The 17,596-nt window shown below is 38.3% G+C and overlaps 2 protein-coding genes across 5 annotated transcripts; both read left to right on the plus strand.

Annotated features, from left to right (window-relative positions):
- Positions 1-1,971: 1,971 nt before the first annotated feature.
- On the plus strand, positions 1,972-3,927 carry LOC143039341 (zinc finger BED domain-containing protein 5-like). The gene is made up of 2 exons (XM_076209221.1): positions 1,972-2,707; positions 3,842-3,927. Exons 1-2 carry the CDS (start codon positions 1,972-1,974, stop codon positions 3,925-3,927), a joined length of 822 nt encoding a protein of 273 aa, XP_076065336.1.
- Positions 3,928-5,644: 1,717 nt separating this feature from the next.
- Positions 5,645-17,546, plus strand: HisRS (histidine--tRNA ligase). Of its 4 annotated transcripts, none has more exons than XM_076209748.1 (10): positions 5,663-5,855; positions 8,148-8,369; positions 12,544-12,663; positions 13,042-13,116; positions 13,332-13,527; positions 14,637-14,770; positions 14,921-15,178; positions 16,193-16,504; positions 16,788-16,937; positions 17,337-17,546. In XM_076209748.1, the coding sequence occupies exons 1-10, from the start codon at positions 5,835-5,837 to the stop codon at positions 17,490-17,492; spliced, it is 1,644 nt and encodes a 547-aa protein (XP_076065863.1). In that variant the 5' UTR covers positions 5,663-5,834; the 3' UTR covers positions 17,493-17,546. The 4 variants fall into 4 exon arrangements, with proteins under 4 accessions (XP_076065867.1, XP_076065863.1, XP_076065865.1 ...); XM_076209750.1 differs by lacking the exon at positions 8,148-8,369 and adding an exon at positions 9,252-9,518 and having other exon boundaries at positions 5,703-5,855; XM_076209751.1 differs by lacking the exon at positions 5,663-5,855 and adding an exon at positions 9,252-9,518 and having other exon boundaries at positions 8,160-8,369.
- The last annotated feature ends 50 nt before the right edge of the window (positions 17,547-17,596 follow it).

The following is a 17,596-nucleotide window of genomic DNA, read 5'->3' on the forward strand; positions in this document are numbered from 1 at the left end:
TTTAAAAACAAAAGAACATCAATAAGTTTTATTTAATATTATATTTGGTTAGAAACGTCAAAATATATCTAATCCGATTGTTTATCCTACACTATTAGGGGGTTCTAAAGTTTTAAATGCAGGAAATGCTAAGACTTTACAATGACGAAAACAGCAAAAACAAATCTTGAGGGGGCGGGAGTTGAGGGTGATCTGCTTTGTCACTTGAAAGCATGTTGACCCTGCAGCACATGATATATATTACAAATTTCAAGTTGTAGTCAACAGTAACCCCAGATCCAGTAAAGAAGCATAGTTCTCTTTTATGTTTTACCTCCTTACTAATATGTAACCACGTAATTTAAGCCGTAAAACATATGTCTACTTCATAACTACGTGTTTCAGTTCTAGCCGAATATAAGAATCATGTCTGTTACCGAATGCAACCAAACAAAGGAAGTTTCTGCAATGCAGCGAATTATCAATTAGTAACACGCGGAAGCAGTCGACGGGAATTAGCACTTAAAAGGTATCGAGACATTTCCTTGCATCCTCTGCCAGTGCTAAATCAACATGATACATCAGCTTGTTTGAGACCTTCATCATTTATACGAGGCAAATATTACTGTATTGTATACAGATCTTAGACCCTCAACATCAGTTTCTTGGCTAACTTGTTGCATCATTGCATTCTCAGTCGGCAGTCTGCTTGAATAGCTCCTGATCGAAGAATGTAGAGATTTTAAAACGATTCGCGATTTAAAAGTCAATGCTACGTTTTGTGACTTAAATGCCACACTGAATAATCACGGTTAATGTGAATTCATCGCTGAAGAATTGTGGCAAATAACTAATGAAATCAGCGATCTGGGGAATGAGGTCACTATGATATGCTTACAGTATCTTCGTTAAATAACCGATAAGATAGTGAATACTTGATTCCTGGCTTATACTCTGGGGCAAAGAGTACTGCAAAGTATGGAGACATATATGGATTAATTCTTATGAATTCAGGAGTGGTGTAATGGTGATTCCATACCCCAATAATTTTCCACACTTGGACTGAATTTTCGGTCAACGTCATTGCTGAATATCTATGTGCAACACTAATATCACCGACCTTGTTTTTGTTTTGCTGATGTACTTTGCGATGTCGTTGTAGGTTATGGAGATAGCCCTAGCCAGTTCTATATACTTGCGTTGTAGAAATATTAATTGACAAAAAAAAATATATCTTCTCTAAACTAAGTTACTTTGTTTTTCAAACAAACGTTTCACATGAAATTTCCACTAATAATATTTAACAAAAATAACTGTTTACTTTACTTTTTCTAAATATATATATTTTATTACTTATGATATGCGGTCCTTTAAAACTGTGAACTTATGAATGTCGACTTTTCATCAAAAAGTGTAGCAGCCTGAGGGGTCTTTTTGGATGATATCTAGACCAGGGGTCCCCAACCAGTGGGTCGCGATCCCAAGGGGGATCGAGAAGCCTTGGCAGTGGGGTCGAGAAGCCTTGGCAGGGGGGTCGCGTAGCCTTGTTAGAAGTAGACGAATTCTTATTCTGCAGTGCACTTGAAACCACAACAAAAGCTGATGATGTCATGGAAAAAGTTTCAACTTTTTTCCAAGACGAAGATCTTCAATGGGAAAACGTGTGTGGGGTTTGTACGGATGGGGCACCGGCTATGCTGGGATCGAAATCAGGATTCCAATCGAGAGTGAAGAAGCTAGCACGCACCTCAAGCAAAGGGCATCCACTGCATGATTCACCGATACGCTCTCGCCAGTAAGACTCCTCCTGCCTCTCTGCAGGAAGTGCTTAAATCTGTAATAAAAATGGTAAATTATGTGAAGACTCAAGCACTCAACACTCGCCTATTCAAAGAACTATGCAAAGACATGCATGCTGACCACGAAGTCCTTCTCTTCTACACAGCAGTACGTTGGTTGTAGAAAGGAAACGTTATTAATCGTGTCTTTGAAATGAAAGATGAAATAAAGCTATTCCTGGAGACTCAAGGAAGGAAAGATCTTGTTGTTCACTTCGAAGATGAAGCATGGAATAAAAGGGTTGCGTACCTAGCCGACATTTTTGACCAGCTGAACAAGCTCAATTTGAAGCTTCAAGGAAGTGAAACACATGCTCTCCTTTTTCAAGATAGTCTTCGGGCCTTTGTTTCCAAACTGCAGAACTGGCGCCGGAAAACCAATCTTGGAAACATCATTATGTTTGAAAAACTTTGTGGAATGATGGATGAGTCTCAGCTCCAACTGGATCAGTTCCTCAAGGATGAGATTACCGGACATTTTCAGTCTCTAAAAAAGGGAGTCGAGTGTTACTTTCCTGAGCTATCACAGGAACAAGAGGCCCTGGTAAGGAACCCATTTTCTACTAAGCTTGATGTATCCAGCATACCAGATGAAATCCAAGATGAATTTTTTAATCTAAGGAACGACTCTTCAGCTCATTATCTCAAGGTGAAATCAGTGACTCAGTTCTGGTGCGCTATGTATCAGTCATACTCCAAAGTCAGCATGATAGCTTTACGTGTCCTTGTTCCATCTGCTTCTACATACTTGTGTGAGGCAGGATTTTCCACTTTTGTCAATATAAAAACAAAGAATAGGAACATATTGGATGTTGGAGATGACATGAGACTGGCTCTAACAAACTTTCGGCCACGAATTTCAAAGATTGCTGCTGAAATGCAAGATAAGGGTTGGATAGCTGTTCAAACGTATGTTAATATTATTTTAAGAAATATATGTTCTTTTTGTGAATTTAGGTTGGACCAATGTGATTTAATTTGCTAATAAATAATTACAGAATTTTTCAGTATTTTCTCAGAAAATAAAAGAAAAATTAAGCTGATGATAGTAAGCCCTAAGTGGGGGGGGGGGGGTCACATGGGTTTAAAATTTTTAGATAAGGGGTCGCGAGTGCAAAAAGGTTGGGAACCGTTGGTCCAAGATCTAAGAATATAAGGTCTAACCACTTCCGACCGAATTTCGAGGGAGTTGGCGCAGCGGGCCCGTGAACGTCACCTGGCTGCTCAAAGTGGGGTTAGCGGGTCCTATAGCTGTCAGTTGAAGCTGGTCCGTCGTTCAAAAATGACGTTGCCTTCGCTCGCACTGCTCCACGCAATTAGTTATATTCTGACAAATATTATATAAAATATATATATAAATATATATAAAATATTATAGTTCCTGTCTATATATATGAATATATAATATATATGATATATAATATATATATATATAATATATAAAATATTATAGTTCCTGTCTTCCTTGGCGTTTCACAGTTTTCTTCAGTGTATCACAAAGAGAAAATGGACTCAGCCAAATGACGTCAGAAGCTGCGCAGAAGAATGTAAACGGTCTGACCTGTATATTTAGACCTTGCCTTGGTCTATACATTCTTACGCTGACGACACTTTACGCAGGTCTCCTAACGTGCTTCTAAAACAGAACTTTATTCTTTCACTTGGCTCCTGTCTCTACTATCATAGTAGTACGAGTGTTTGTATGTGTGTATACGTGAACAAGTTAATACATGTTTGGTCTTGTGTTTATGTCTAATTTGGGTGTTTGTTGGTAAATCCCTAGCAAGGAAGATACGCGGCGGGCCCCGCCCGATCAATTCCTGTCCCAGGTTTGTTAATTAATTTCAACAGCAAGGAATCAATCCTAACAAACAAATTAGTAAATAATTATATCTTCATTAGATATACAAGCTTACATTTGTAGATGAGTTGTTATGCTTGGGTTTAAGTTCGAATGTGAGAATGTAAGAAGGGGACATGGGTATAAATGCTTGTAGATTGTGTACATTTGAATGTGTCAATAGGAACGTGGCAGGCCCCGGCCGTGCAGCTCCTGTCCCAGGTTCAGCAGCAGACAATATTAGCAATTTGTGATCTTTGTGTTCCATGACCTAGGGCCGAAATGTCTGGCAATCAACCTCCATCATCGACTCTCGTGCTTACCTTTTATCCTACGATATGGATACCAGACTCCAGATCTTCACACACACATACACACACACATATATGTATATAAACTCATCTGCTGGGATTCGAACACCCACCAGAGCGGAATGCTTCATATAAAGCGAGGACTGTACAGCCTGTACTACACTGACCCTTCAAAACAGAACGAATTAGGGCACTCGGGTAGAACGTGCCCTCGGCAGAATGATTAGTCCGTGAACTAATTCGTTCTGTTTTAAAGGGTCAGTGTAGTACAGGCGGTACAGGCCTCGCTTTATATGAAACATTCCGCTCTAGCAGGGGTTCGAATCCCAGCAGATGAGTTTATTTCCAATTGTCAAAATGACACAAACATATATTTTTACAGCCACTGTATTATGCCAGCTATGATCTACGGTTGTAAGACTTGGGTGGTAACATAGACGGTGGAGATGAAACCAAGAAAGACAGAGATGAGGATGGAGAGGTCAACGCTGGAGGTGATAATTACGCTGAAAGGCAGAAAGAGGCGAGGTTGGGTGAGAGAACAGATTGGAGAGAATGATACAACGCGGTAAAGTTTTTGTCTCCGTCCTACAGAATGGATATCAATTCAGTAAATCAGTATAGAGGAGAATGACCAAAATTATACATGGGCTCGGAAATTTGCCTTATATAGTCAGGTTTAGGCATCTTAACTCTGTGGAAAGAATTAAAGAAAGGGTTGATCTACTATAGGTATTTAAATAGGTCAAGGGTTTTAACAAGGGTGATGTAGACAAGATCATCATGTTAAGACAACAGGGCAGGACTCGCAGCAATGGATATAAATTGGACAATTTTAGATTTAAGAAGGATATGGACAAAAACTGATTTACCAATAGAGTGGCTAACAAATGGAATAGACTTAGTAACAGTGCAGTAATCGCAGAAAATATTGGCGGTTTTAAGAGAAGGTTAGATAACTTTATGGATGGAGATGGTAGTGAAAATGGACATGGAACTTCATAGTGTAGGCCTTACGGTCTCTTGCAGTCTCCTTTTTTATGTAAATGATTAAAGAACGGAAGTTGATTTGAGCATGGAAGTTAGCTAGAGAGGGTGATGGGAGATGGAACTCTAGTGTCACTGACTGGACGCCGTAAGATTGGAAGCGTGGAAGAAGACGAAGAGATACTTGCATAAGCGGTGTGGCATAGGGCGCATTGGTGCGATATGTAGAAGTCATATGGAAACTTCAGCATTGGATTACGAATCCTTGTTTATTTTTCAGTGTTCTTGGTTGTTTAAAATTTTGTATAGACAACATAATTATTAAAGATAAATTAATTAGTATCATCAATGTTGTCCATCCCCTTTCTGTACATAATTTTAGCGAATAACTATATTCTTATTTTTGTTTCTAAAGATATTCATACAATTAGAGAACAAAATACGTGGTGTCCAATTAGTAAATAATATATTTACATATATATTTCACCTAATTTCTGCATATGTTTTGCAAATGATGATGACATTTAAATTATCATTGATATTTGGTAAATGGAATAATAAGATATAGGCTCTAAAGACAACCAATATTAAAAAATACGCTTTACTCATTTCAAATAATAATGTATTAAGTATTTTTAAACAATAATAATTTTTAGTTACACATATATGTATATATACACGTGTATATGTCCACACAAATCAGAGATTTTTTTTTCAAAATCGAACGTCATATTCCGACGGATTGCATGGTTTCCGATCTGTTGACGCAAGGAAACATTTGCGGAAAGCGTATCGCATGAGTTGTGTGAAAGTCAAAAACAGCTGTGGTCGGTGAAATCAATTATAAAGTGGTTGCTTGTGGTCAATTCCGGTAGTATTATGGCCGACAGTTTAGCAAAAGTAAGTAACATTGTTTTTATAAAGTTCTAATGACTGTATTGCAGGTATCTACCTAAGTTTGCCCTCTAAAGTTGTTTTAAATATCTTAAAGATTAAACCTTCTCATCAAGGAATAATACAGAATTGATTAGAGTAGCCAGTAGATGGTTGTATATTCCTTTCTATGGAAGGGGTTGACTGAAACAAGTGTAGCCCTTTATCAGTAGGGATGTTACAGAACATCCCTGTAATAGGAATAGCCTTGCAATAGACTAGTTAGAAATGAAGTGGTCACTTCTAAGTGAAATTCTAGAATCATACAATCATGGATGTTTAACATGAAACTTACCATATGTAATAGGTCCTAATCTAATCGAACCTAACCTAACCATTACATATAGATAAAATTGATTTTTCAAATGAAAAAAAAAGTGAAAAATATGTGTAATATTTGAGTAGAATCCAGTTTTGGTTTCAGCACAGCATATATCCTTAGTTTGAACTTAATGTTACAATTTTATTGTGTAACAGAATCTGGAGAAATTAATTGTGGCATCATTTTTCTAATGGGATGAAATGGGTGAAAGTCTGTTCTTGTTAGGTTAGGTTTTCTAATCACAGTATGTCAGGTTAGAGCTACTGCGTAGTTAGGTTAGATTTAGTGAAGGTAGGATGAAAAACATTTTGTGATAGTTCTATTTCAGATTTGAAGAAATCTGATGTATATGTCAGAAATCACAGGTTTGGGTTGTTTTTTGAGTAATTTTTAAGGGTAACGTAATTATTTTAAAATCTATATATGTTTCATGAAACTTGTTTAAACAAAAGGGCAGTTATTCTAATTAACGATTTCATTGCAAAAAAATTAGTTTACAAAAAATGTGATTTGATTTTGCTAAGTTTAGCTGGAGACAGATGGTGAACCAAGCTATATCCATACAGTACCATGTTATTCTAGGATTCCTTTACCATCTTTAAGAAAGTGGTCGGGGAAGGGAACAGTTGCTGGTTGTCAGCTCCCCATGTGTAAAAAGTTTGTAAAACGTACATTTGAAATTCATAGAAAGAGGTCTTGGGGATAGTGAAGAGATGGCAACCTCTCAGGATGGCACTTTCCGATGGTGGTGAGGGGGTTGATGGGCTTTGACAATGAGCAGCTTCTCCATCTTACAGGACCACCACATGCAGCTACCTGTCCTTGCCTCTCGAACACTATTTGATAGAGGACTTGAGTAGTTTTCATGTGTTCAACCAGGTTTAGATTTATCATGACATCAGAGTATTGAAACCACGGGGGAACTTGGAGATATTCTGTGTGTCAGTTTCCATATATTATTTCTATTTAAACTAGTATAGTTGCAGTTTTATGCATTTTGATTATAATTTGTTTTCAGCAAATTGGAAGTAAATCTTAAGGGAGAGGGGATGGGGGTTGTTGATTAAGTGAAGCAGCCTTGCTGTGGATGTGCTGCATATTGCTGCATTGCTTCTGACCCAGGGCAGTGGATGGGACACAGGGATGACCCGTCATCCATAAGGATCTAAGATGAGAGAGAGGAAAGGGTGGTAGATGGGAATGGAATGGGTGCTTGCCATTTGACATGGCTACCTCCCTTGTAAAGGGGGAAAAGCTCATGGTATGTAGATGGGTAGATAGATTAATCATCGGCAGTACAAGACAGTTTAGTATTAGAGATTTTATGATCATTCCAAATTAACATTTGGCATCTGGTAATCTTGGATATAGAATTGCATCATTACCATTCTTCTTATTATTCATATTTTTATTCGCCTTCAGAGAGTAGCGCAACTTATCTCTATTGTAATCTGCTTGATACGTATATGATCATTCTTAGTTAACATTTGACACCTGACAATCTAAAATATTATTTTGATTTTTGTAGGTTTCATATCTCAAACTTGTATCATAACCTCATTATTATTATTTTCATTCTTCTTCATTACAATTTTTTTTTTTTTTTTTATTAATAGTAAACTTATGCAATTATCTTAATTGACAGCTTGTGATTTAGGAATCTGATTATATTGAATAATAAATTGTCAGTTGTTCAAATTTGATAGTGATGTTTTACATTAATGTTATTGAACAGTTAGTATCTAGTTCTCTAATCTTGTTGAGTGAAAATTTCTTGTCATTCCCAAATTTTTCCCAAACTGTGGTTACTTTACTGTATATGTATTCAGCCTGAGTAAATTTTGTTCCCTTATATTTTGGCAGATTAAAGTAAACAGACATTAGTTTGTGATAGAAGTGTAATCGGAATCACTTTCTTTGTATTGTACCATAAACAGAATCCAGTGGATCTCGTAGCTTTAGAAGCCCATCTGACCGAATTCAGTTATGTTGGTGGCTACTGCCCTTCTCAAGCCGACTTTGATGTTTTAGCACAAGTAGTAAAGTCTGTCAAATCCTCAAATTCTTCTCCAAGTATAAGAAGGTGGGCTGATCACATGGCTTCTTTCTCAGCACAGGATAAACAACAGATAACTTCATGCGTTGATGTGTCCAAAAAGGTTTGCTATATTAAATTATTTAGCTTCATTAATGTGTGAGTTGTTTTCTCCCTTCTGTCTTGGTGGAGTAACAGTGGAAACTTAGTAGTTATATAGATGGTTAGATGTGATCATGATACTTGGTTGTTATTGGAAATAAGGGACTATTGGTGAGCACCTGCTTGTGTTGGTCTGGTAAAATAAATTGCTGAGTGTCGTAATACACTGCTCATCTTTAGGATTATCAACTTTTTCATCTTCATCGGGAAGTGCAGTCCCAAGGACCTGGTGCTTAAACTCTTGATCAACCCCAATTTTAGATTGGCTTTTCTCAAATTTTTTGTGTAAGGAGAGCCAATAACCAACCAGCTAGTGGCATAGAAACAGACCTACAATAATACACTATAGACATAAGTTTATGTTTCTTCCTAGAGATGATCTATGAAGGAGGACTTGCCAACTGATTTGGGACTGCAAGTTTGCAGTTGATGAAGCTTGAGGCAGCCATTATTACTATTTTATGAATGGGCATTTTGTTTTGATTGCTGACGAGGGGCATTGTAACCCAACAGACAAAAAAGGCAGGTTCTTAAGGATGTAATACTATATGTAGGTATTAGTGTGGTACATACATATACCAAGGCTTTTTTCCCATTTCAAGGGAGGTAGCCAAAAAGAAAAAGGCATAAGATCATTCCCACTCATTCCATCCCTAAATACACTCCACTCCCCTCCACCCTCACTCTTATCTTAGCACCTCCTGGATGGGTGGTAATTTGGCAAAAATGGCATGGGCCTCCTCTTTGAATGTGTGATCACATTCCTGAATGTTGGGTTTTACAACCTTTAATAATTGGTGCAACTTATGTTAGTTTTCAAAGATGACTCTTCTTATTTCCTCAGTTGTGGCAAGGACACAAGTTTGTTGGCTGTTCTGTCGTCTTTGTGGGTTAGCATGAAAGCATCTGCTGTGGGTCCTGTAGAAGAAGTTGAAAGGCTATCACTTTTAAAGCACAAGAAATGTTGGTGATAAGAACTTTATCAAAGTATCACTCCTTCCCTTTGGTCAGTTCTCGTAGTTGGAGGATATTAGGGCCAAGTTGTGCTGCATTTGCATTGAATACCTCTGACCTACTTAATCTGCCTGGAAATCGTTTAATAGGGTACAAGGTATGTTGTCTTATACTCTTACATTTAAACATAGTATGTTAGGCAGAGCTGGTTTCCTTGGAGAAAGCACCATTTGCACTGGTCTTTTATACTTTGTATATTTTAGAAAAAATTAGATTAGGATATTTAGAGGCAGGAGTAGTATGGGTATGATTTTATTGGTGGCAGCCAAAAAGGAAAAGTGGCAGTTGGTTTAGAAAGGGTTAAATGCATCAATCAGTTAGTCAATCCGTTGCCACTGGTCTCTCTTGTAGGGATTCACCAGATTGGCCCATAAGTCACTCAGGGAAGAAATATCGTGTTGTCTGGGTGTAGCTAAGGTGGGGTGTAAGATGAAGTGTTTGATGTCTTCCTTATGGTGGTTGAATCTAAGACAGTTTGTTTCTGTAGCCAGCCCTATTCTGTGCTGGTACTGCCTTTGTGCTGAATGGTGACCTGAATGCAAGTATGCCAATGTAGTTCTTCCTTGTCTTTGGAGGGATTTTTCTGTGAGGCTGATGTCTACGGGGAGAAGGGTTGATGTAGTAGGTGGTCTGGTAGTCTGTCTTGAGACATGAAGAAAAAGGAAGTGTTTTAGGAAGTTGATTGAACCTTTATGTAGCTTAAAAGACATAAAGCAAATAAGAGAGTTCAGAATATTGGGACAGATGGTGGAATAGGAAATTAATTATTGGTTTTAGGAGGCAGAAAGAAGTGGAAACTATGGGGAAAAGGGAGTGAAGGAATTAAGTGAAGTAGGAGGAAAGGATAGGAAGAAATGCCTATCTTTGGCAACCAGTTAAATTGAACCACTTACCTTTTCCAATTTTGGAAAAAAAATTCCAGATATTTAAGGGAGCCAGCTTTGTCTGTTTACAGTTTCTTATGCGCTTACTTGCATATAAATCAACTTACATTACTTTGCCCACTGTTACTCCACAAATGTAATTGCTTTTGCATGAAACTTGCATTGTTGTAGGTTAGAATTTGTTTATGTATGAAAGTGAAAAGTAATTACAAAATACATTGCATGTGCAGTGCCATTGTGCTTGAAAATAATGTACTCCTTTAAAGTAGTAGCATATATATTGCACCCACAACTCAGTAGTGTATAATCATGTTGGGGTGTATTTGTATGCCTATGACAATGTGGGTGAAATGGACAGCTGAGCTGTTGAGAACTTCTTTGTGCTTTGGTGACTCCTTATGCATGGAACTACATCTGGAGGATTGGTTTTTATCTTTTATTATTAACCACATAATGTTCAGGGAATATACAGTACTGTAGTGTCAGTAGTGTGTAGTCTTGTATGTGGATTTATATTTTTTTCATTGACCTTATAATGTTTAGGGAATATATTGTAGGATATTTTGTCAGTAATGTGTAGCCTTGTATGTTTGGTGAGGCACAGTTACCTTTCTTTTTGGACATCTAACCCTGTACTACCTACCATATTGTTGTATTGTTGGTGACTAAACTGGCTCTTCTGGCTTCTGGTGAGGAGGGTGTGTTGGATACTTAGATGGATAAAACATTAGACCATCCAAAGAGCAGATGAATTCCTTGAGTTGATCACCCAATATTATGAGTCGCTAACCCATTTGTTTACCATATATAGTGGACCTGCATGGCCAGGAGATGGAAGCCCTGCAGGCTAAGCAGTGATGCAAAGCTTTGGTTGCAGAGAAAATGTAAAATATTGGAAAAAGATAAAAGTTCAAAGAGACTATCATTGAATTATTCAGTGGAAAGTGAGGCACTTGCAAAAGTGAAAGAGGAGAAAGATTTCGGAGTGTTGCTAATGGAACCTGCTATGGCTTGCTGGTGTAGTGGCACTGTGCTCGACTACTAACTCAGCAGTCGAGTTAAAGTCCCTACCCAGGGCTCAAAGGCATCATAACACTGCATACTGGCATTCCAGTTCTTATGGGTATAAGGGGTTGGATGTGTATGTATGTATGTGTAAGGTCATAGCATTACTTATAGATTCTGCCATGTATGAGCTCAGATCTCTTGCTCAGGAGGGTAATAGCTGTCAATCACAAGTCTGACATGTGATCCAAGACTGTTGAATCTTACACATAATTGGAGAGTAAAAGATAGGACCTCATGAGCATTGTTCCTTGCCAATATACTATAATTAGGGAAATGCACACATAGCTGCACACGTCTTGCTACGTTCCTTCTGGCCCAGGCAGTGGGCAGGAGACAGGGATGACCTGTCATCCAAAAGGAGGTAAAAGGAAAGGGAACCAATTGGATGATGGATGGGACTGAGATGGGTGCGTGCTTTGGCTGACTACCTCCCTTATAAGCTGGATGAAACCTTCGATATATACTGTAGGTCTATCTCTATATATCAAGAGTTTTTTCCTCCTTACAAGGGAGGTAGCCAAGTCTAAGGCACATAGCTACTCCCACCCATTCCATTCCCCTTCCTCCCTCTCATCGTAGCTCCTCTCCCTTGTGGTAGGGGGAAAAAGAATACTGTCATTGAATCTTCCACTTGGGTAACAGAGGGAGCTAAACAGGACAGTGTGGAATTAGGCAATCTGCTCTAGGGGTATATTCCTATGAGAAGTTGTACTGTAGATAGGTAGGTTGGTGTTACTATAGCATGAGGTCTACCACACTATAGCATGGGATCTACCTCTCGTTAGTATTATAGTGTGAGGTCTATCATTTCCATACATTTATTTTTGCGATAAACACATAATTTGGACAGGTCACGTTTTTTATGTAATTGGGCAGGTCACATGTTTGATGGACAGGTGCGGGGAGATTTCTGGAGGAACGCTGGTCACGCGGTAGACCTCAGGCTGCACCTGGGTGGGCGACATATGGTGGTAGACCTCACGCTATAATAGCACCGGTAGATTATTATTTTCTGGTCCTACATCACTATTTGATTGGGCTGTTTGTTTATTTCATTATTAGAATATTATATTAGATATTTAGGTAGTGAACATACACTGTATGTAGTATCTTAGGTTTTAATAATGTTAACCAGTGTTGTTAATTTTATTTCACAATTTCTATTTCAAGGTAGAGGATGGTGTTAAAAAGATGGACGTAAGCAAGAAAAGTAAAAAGAGCAAATTTGAGCTGAAGACGCCCAAAGGTACTCGTGACTATGGACCAAAGGAGATGGCTGTAAGGAGGCAGGTGGGTGTGATGGCAGTAGCTGTCACTTTGTGATGTTTTGTTGAACATAGAAGGGATGAAATAAAGAAGAGAGAGGAATGGGGAAGAGGAGAAGGTAGATTGATGTTCTCAAGCAGAAATAATTTGAAAAGTGTATGGTGGTCAGAAGCCATGTATATGAGGTATGGTTTGATTTATAAACACAGAGGTATATTGTATTGATTGATTGATTTATTAGTGCATTCCAGAATGAATAGATTAGTTGTAAAAGATATCATAAGTATGAGGGTGGGAGATGAGGTTCATTACTGAAGACAGTAAAGATTATATATGTGTTGTGGTGCATGTTTTATTGTTATTTGGAAGAATTTAACATTGTAAATCACTTTAATTTTGCAGGTGTTTGAAATAATTTCAAAAGTTTTTGATGCTCATGGTGTCGAGAGAATTGAAACTCCCGTGTTTGAATTGAAGGTACGGTTTTTGAGGGACTGTGGTTCTGTAGTTGTAAATTTTATTGCTACTGTCATGAGTTCTTTTGTAGTATTAATATGATATTGTTATATTTGTGTGTTGAACACATTGTACAACAGATAGGTCGTCTGTATAACTTTTCTTTAGTTTATAAAACCAAAGTTTTAAGAAGAGGTATCAGATGATAGTTTGTTTACCTTTTCTCCATCTTTCAGGAAGTTCTCACAGGGAAGTATGGGGAGGATTCCAAGCTTATTTATGACTTACAAGATCAAGGAGGGGAGATCCTATCTATGCGATACGATCTGACTGTACCATTTGCTCGCTATGTAGCCATGAACAAGATTGCCAACATCAAGCGGGCCCATATTGCACGTGTGTACAGACGAGACAATCCCGCTATGACAAGAGGTCTGTATATACCAACATATTGCCATCCTCATAAAGAAAGTGCCCAAGTAATTTTTTAAACTTTTCTGGAAATATAGAATTTTTTTTTTTTTTTTGTATAAATGTATATAATGTTCCTTAGTTTTAACCTATTCAGACAGTAGATATGACATTGGCAATTGTACCACTAAAAGGGCAATGTGATGAAGAATTGATTTAAGCAAAAATCCAGAAAAAAAAACTTGGTAATTTCTTCATCAGGGTAATGATATACCAAAAGGCTTTCCTTCTTATGAGGGCGGTGGCCAATTTACATCCTACACCTATCCAGAAACCCTTTCATTGTTCCTCCCATCTCAGCTCATGGATGAAAGGTCATCCCCTGCCACTCTGCTAAGGTCAAGGGCAATGGAACGAGACACAGCACCTCCACACCAAGACCTGACAGCTAGAACTGGTGTACCCCCATTATTTCATTACACAGTGACACCCCTTCCCCCGTTACTCAGGAATTATACAGAGCTAAGAAGAAATCCATCCAGGCCAGTTCAGTTGCTCGCTCTCTTACAACCACACACCTTTCACTCCCTATCTTTTATGATCTTTCTTCTTTGTACAACAGACATTCCTCATATCAGATGCCCCCCTTCACATCTAACTTTCTTCATTTGATATCATTTCAATCATTGGAGTTGGTTGTATTTGTGCAGTCAGCAGTAGTCTCCACCCCAACTCGTTTAGTCGTCTTTAGTGGGCTGCATAGATCACAAAAGGTTGGGGACCTTTGATGATATGGTTTAATGTCACACACACACCCCCTATCGGGAGGCTAGTACGGTGCCCCTCACAGAGGGCTTTGTAGCTTGGAATTTAATAAACCATGCCCTGGGTTCAACTTCGCCGGCGGCAGGATTTGAACTGCCCTCACCTCGACCTTTGCCGCAAGTAACGACGCCCTAATCTGCTCAGCCAGCGAGCTTATACATGAAGGTGATAAAATCATATGGTCTTAAACCCTTAAGCTTCAACACAAGGGGTCAATACCTATCCATCTTGTAGAGCAGCTAAAAGCAGATGGTTTAAAAAGAAATATGCTGTCCCTGTTCAATATAAATTACTCCCCATTTTAGGTCGGTACCGTGAGTTTTACCAGTGTGATTTCGACATTGCTGGTATTTATGATGCAATGGTGCCAGACGTAGAGTGCATTCAGATTGTGGACCAAACCCTTAGGAAGTTGAATTTAGGAGAATTTGTTATAAAGGTAAGGTTGCATTAAGTATTATATATCTAATTATAATTCATTGTATCTCATTATATACTGCATGAATTACGATTCAATGTATCTCATGATATACTGCATTTAATCTTTGTTATGTTTCTTGGTAGAATATAAGGTTTTATCATTTCTTAGGTAAACCACCGTAAAGTTCTAGATGGACTTTTTGGTAGTTGTGGCGTTCCCTCCGACAAATTTAGAGCAATTTGCTCTGCTGTAGATAAATTGGACAAGAGCCCATGGGAGGAGGTACGCAAAGAAATGACGGAGCAGAAGGGTCTTGATGAAGATATTGCGGATCGAATTGGCGAGTATGTGAAACTGTCTGGCAAGGAGGAACTCGTTGAGAAGCTAAAGAAGGACGACCTCCTTAGTCCATCCAAAGATGCTCAGGTAGGTGTAGTTTGAAAAGGGCCTTTGATATGTAGCTATGGCTAAAACCATCACCTCTGTCTATTGTATGTGGACTGTTGGGGCCAGGTAGCAGTCATTGTTGGGAATTAGAGAGAAGTGTTGGTCTTGAACTGATGGTTGAGAAGATGTGGGACCTGCATAGATAGGGGAGGAACTCTCTTCATCAATTTGTTGTACCAGATGCTTCTTGTATGACACCCATGGCTCCCAGGTAACATATGTCTTCATTAAGTATTTTTCTTTCATGCTTTCATGCAAGGAGAACTGACAACAGACAACTGATGTCGTTATCATCCTTTTCATTTTACTATATCTACTGCAGTACTATTCTCCATGAGGTGCCCCCAATAGGGAAGGGTCCATCTCTATCATAAGACTGTTCTTCATCCTCTCTTCCAAATAAGGAGAGCTGACAGTAGGCATCTGCTGTCCTTGTCCACTGAGGTGGTGACAGAAACAGACATACACTAATATGCTATGGATGTCCATTTTTTCTTATTTGAGGAATCAATGCTAGCTGCTATGGAGCATTGGCTTTCCAGTCACTGAAATTTGGGGCAGTAGTTATTACTTGCTGGATCCGTTTCCCAGTTTCATGTTGCTTTTTTTTCCCTATATTTTTGTTTTCCTTCTGTGACCTGTATACCATTTCATATATTGTGAGGCAGGTGGCTGTTGCCAGTAACCTGGGAGCTATGGGTCTTCTGCAAAAGACATCGGGCAACAGATGGATTGAAGCAGTTTTATTTGTTGCATAAAATTGCCAGCTTTACAGCTTCATTCTTTCTAAGTCTAGAATACCTTTTCTTTCATCATATTTGTCTTTATTGTTGAGTTTACAATCTGTTTACAAACCCCCTAGATGAATCATGTGTTTTAGAAAGTACATAACATTGGTACACATTCCTTCATTTGTTTGGGGCTTACAATCCTGGAGTGACCTAAACTCTGAAAGACTGGTTTTTGATTGAAGAAAATTCTTGTGTATTTCAGACAGGACTGAATGACCTGACACTTCTATTTGAATATGCCAAATGCTTGAAATGTGATACCAAGTTAGTGTTTGATATGAGCTTGGCACGAGGGCTAGATTACTACACAGGAGTTATTTATGAAGCTGTATTAAAATGCGAGTTGAATGATGGTGGTGAAGGAACTGTTGGCAGCGTTGCCGGTGGTGGGCGCTACGATGAGCTTGTTGGGATGTTTGATCCAAAGAAAAAAACGGTTCCATGTGTCGGTGTCAGCTTTGGGATTGAACGCCTCTTCGCCCTCATGGAGAGGAAGAAGATCAGCGAAGGGAAGGTAAGAACTCGTATGCCCATTTTGTGTAATAAATAATTTTTTAGTATGGCTGCCTCCCTTGAAAGGGGGAAAGAGCCTTTGGTATATGTATGTTTTTAGTATAATGTTAATTCCTTTCTTCAAATAGTTTGCTTGTCTTGTATCAATATATTTATAGGTACTTGTGCATGAAACTGTCATATAATACTGTAACATTTTATGAATAGACAATTTTTTAAAGTGGTTGAATTAAAATATTAAGAATGAATGGTCCACTTTATTCATAAATTCATTATTTCTTTAGATGAGGACAACGGACACCCATGCTTACGTAGCAGCAGCAGGGAAAGGAATGTTACCAGAGTGTATGAAACTCACTGCTGAGCTTCACGAACAGGATTTGAATGTGGAATTTCCTTACAAGAAAAATCCCAAATTCCTGAATCAGTTGCAGGTACTACAAAGCAGTATTTTTGTGTGGCTTAATTGCTGTACCTTCCATTGCATATGCCCGTATATATCTGGCTTTATTGTTGTACCTTCCATTCCATATGCTCATATTTTATACATATATATATATTTCTAAATAGAAATGTAGTAGCACATTTGTAGATAACACACAGGAACCCACAGTCGGAGAAAGAATAAACTTCGAATAAAGAATAATCCTATATTTCGGCTATCAACTGTAGCCCTCTTCAGGAAAGTACCTGAAGAGGGCTACATTTGATTGCCGAAATATTGTATTATTCTTTATTCTATGTTTATTCTTTCTCCGACTGTGGGTTCCTGTGTGTTATATATATATATATTGTTATGGAACAGAGTTCTAAATCTGGTTATTTCTTTACAGTACTGTGAAGATAGAAAAATTCCATTTGTGTGCATTATAGGAGAAAATGAAGTAAAGGATGGAATTGTCAAGCTAAGGGACGTGTCCAGTAGAGAAGAAACAACTGTTAGACGAGAAGAATTGGCATCAGAGATCAAGAAAAGATTGGCTCTGTAATGCTAGAACAACTTGTCTGTAGTTACACTATTGCAATACAGACTTGACTGGGAATAGATTCTCTTTTAATGAATCCTTATAGCAAGAAAGGTGTCTTGTAAATC

The sequence above is a fragment of the Oratosquilla oratoria genome, chromosome 26 (genome assembly GCF_046742065.1).
Source record: "Oratosquilla oratoria isolate Oo_2021 chromosome 26, ASM4674206v1, whole genome shotgun sequence".
NCBI lineage: Eukaryota > Metazoa > Arthropoda > Malacostraca > Stomatopoda > Squillidae > Oratosquilla > Oratosquilla oratoria.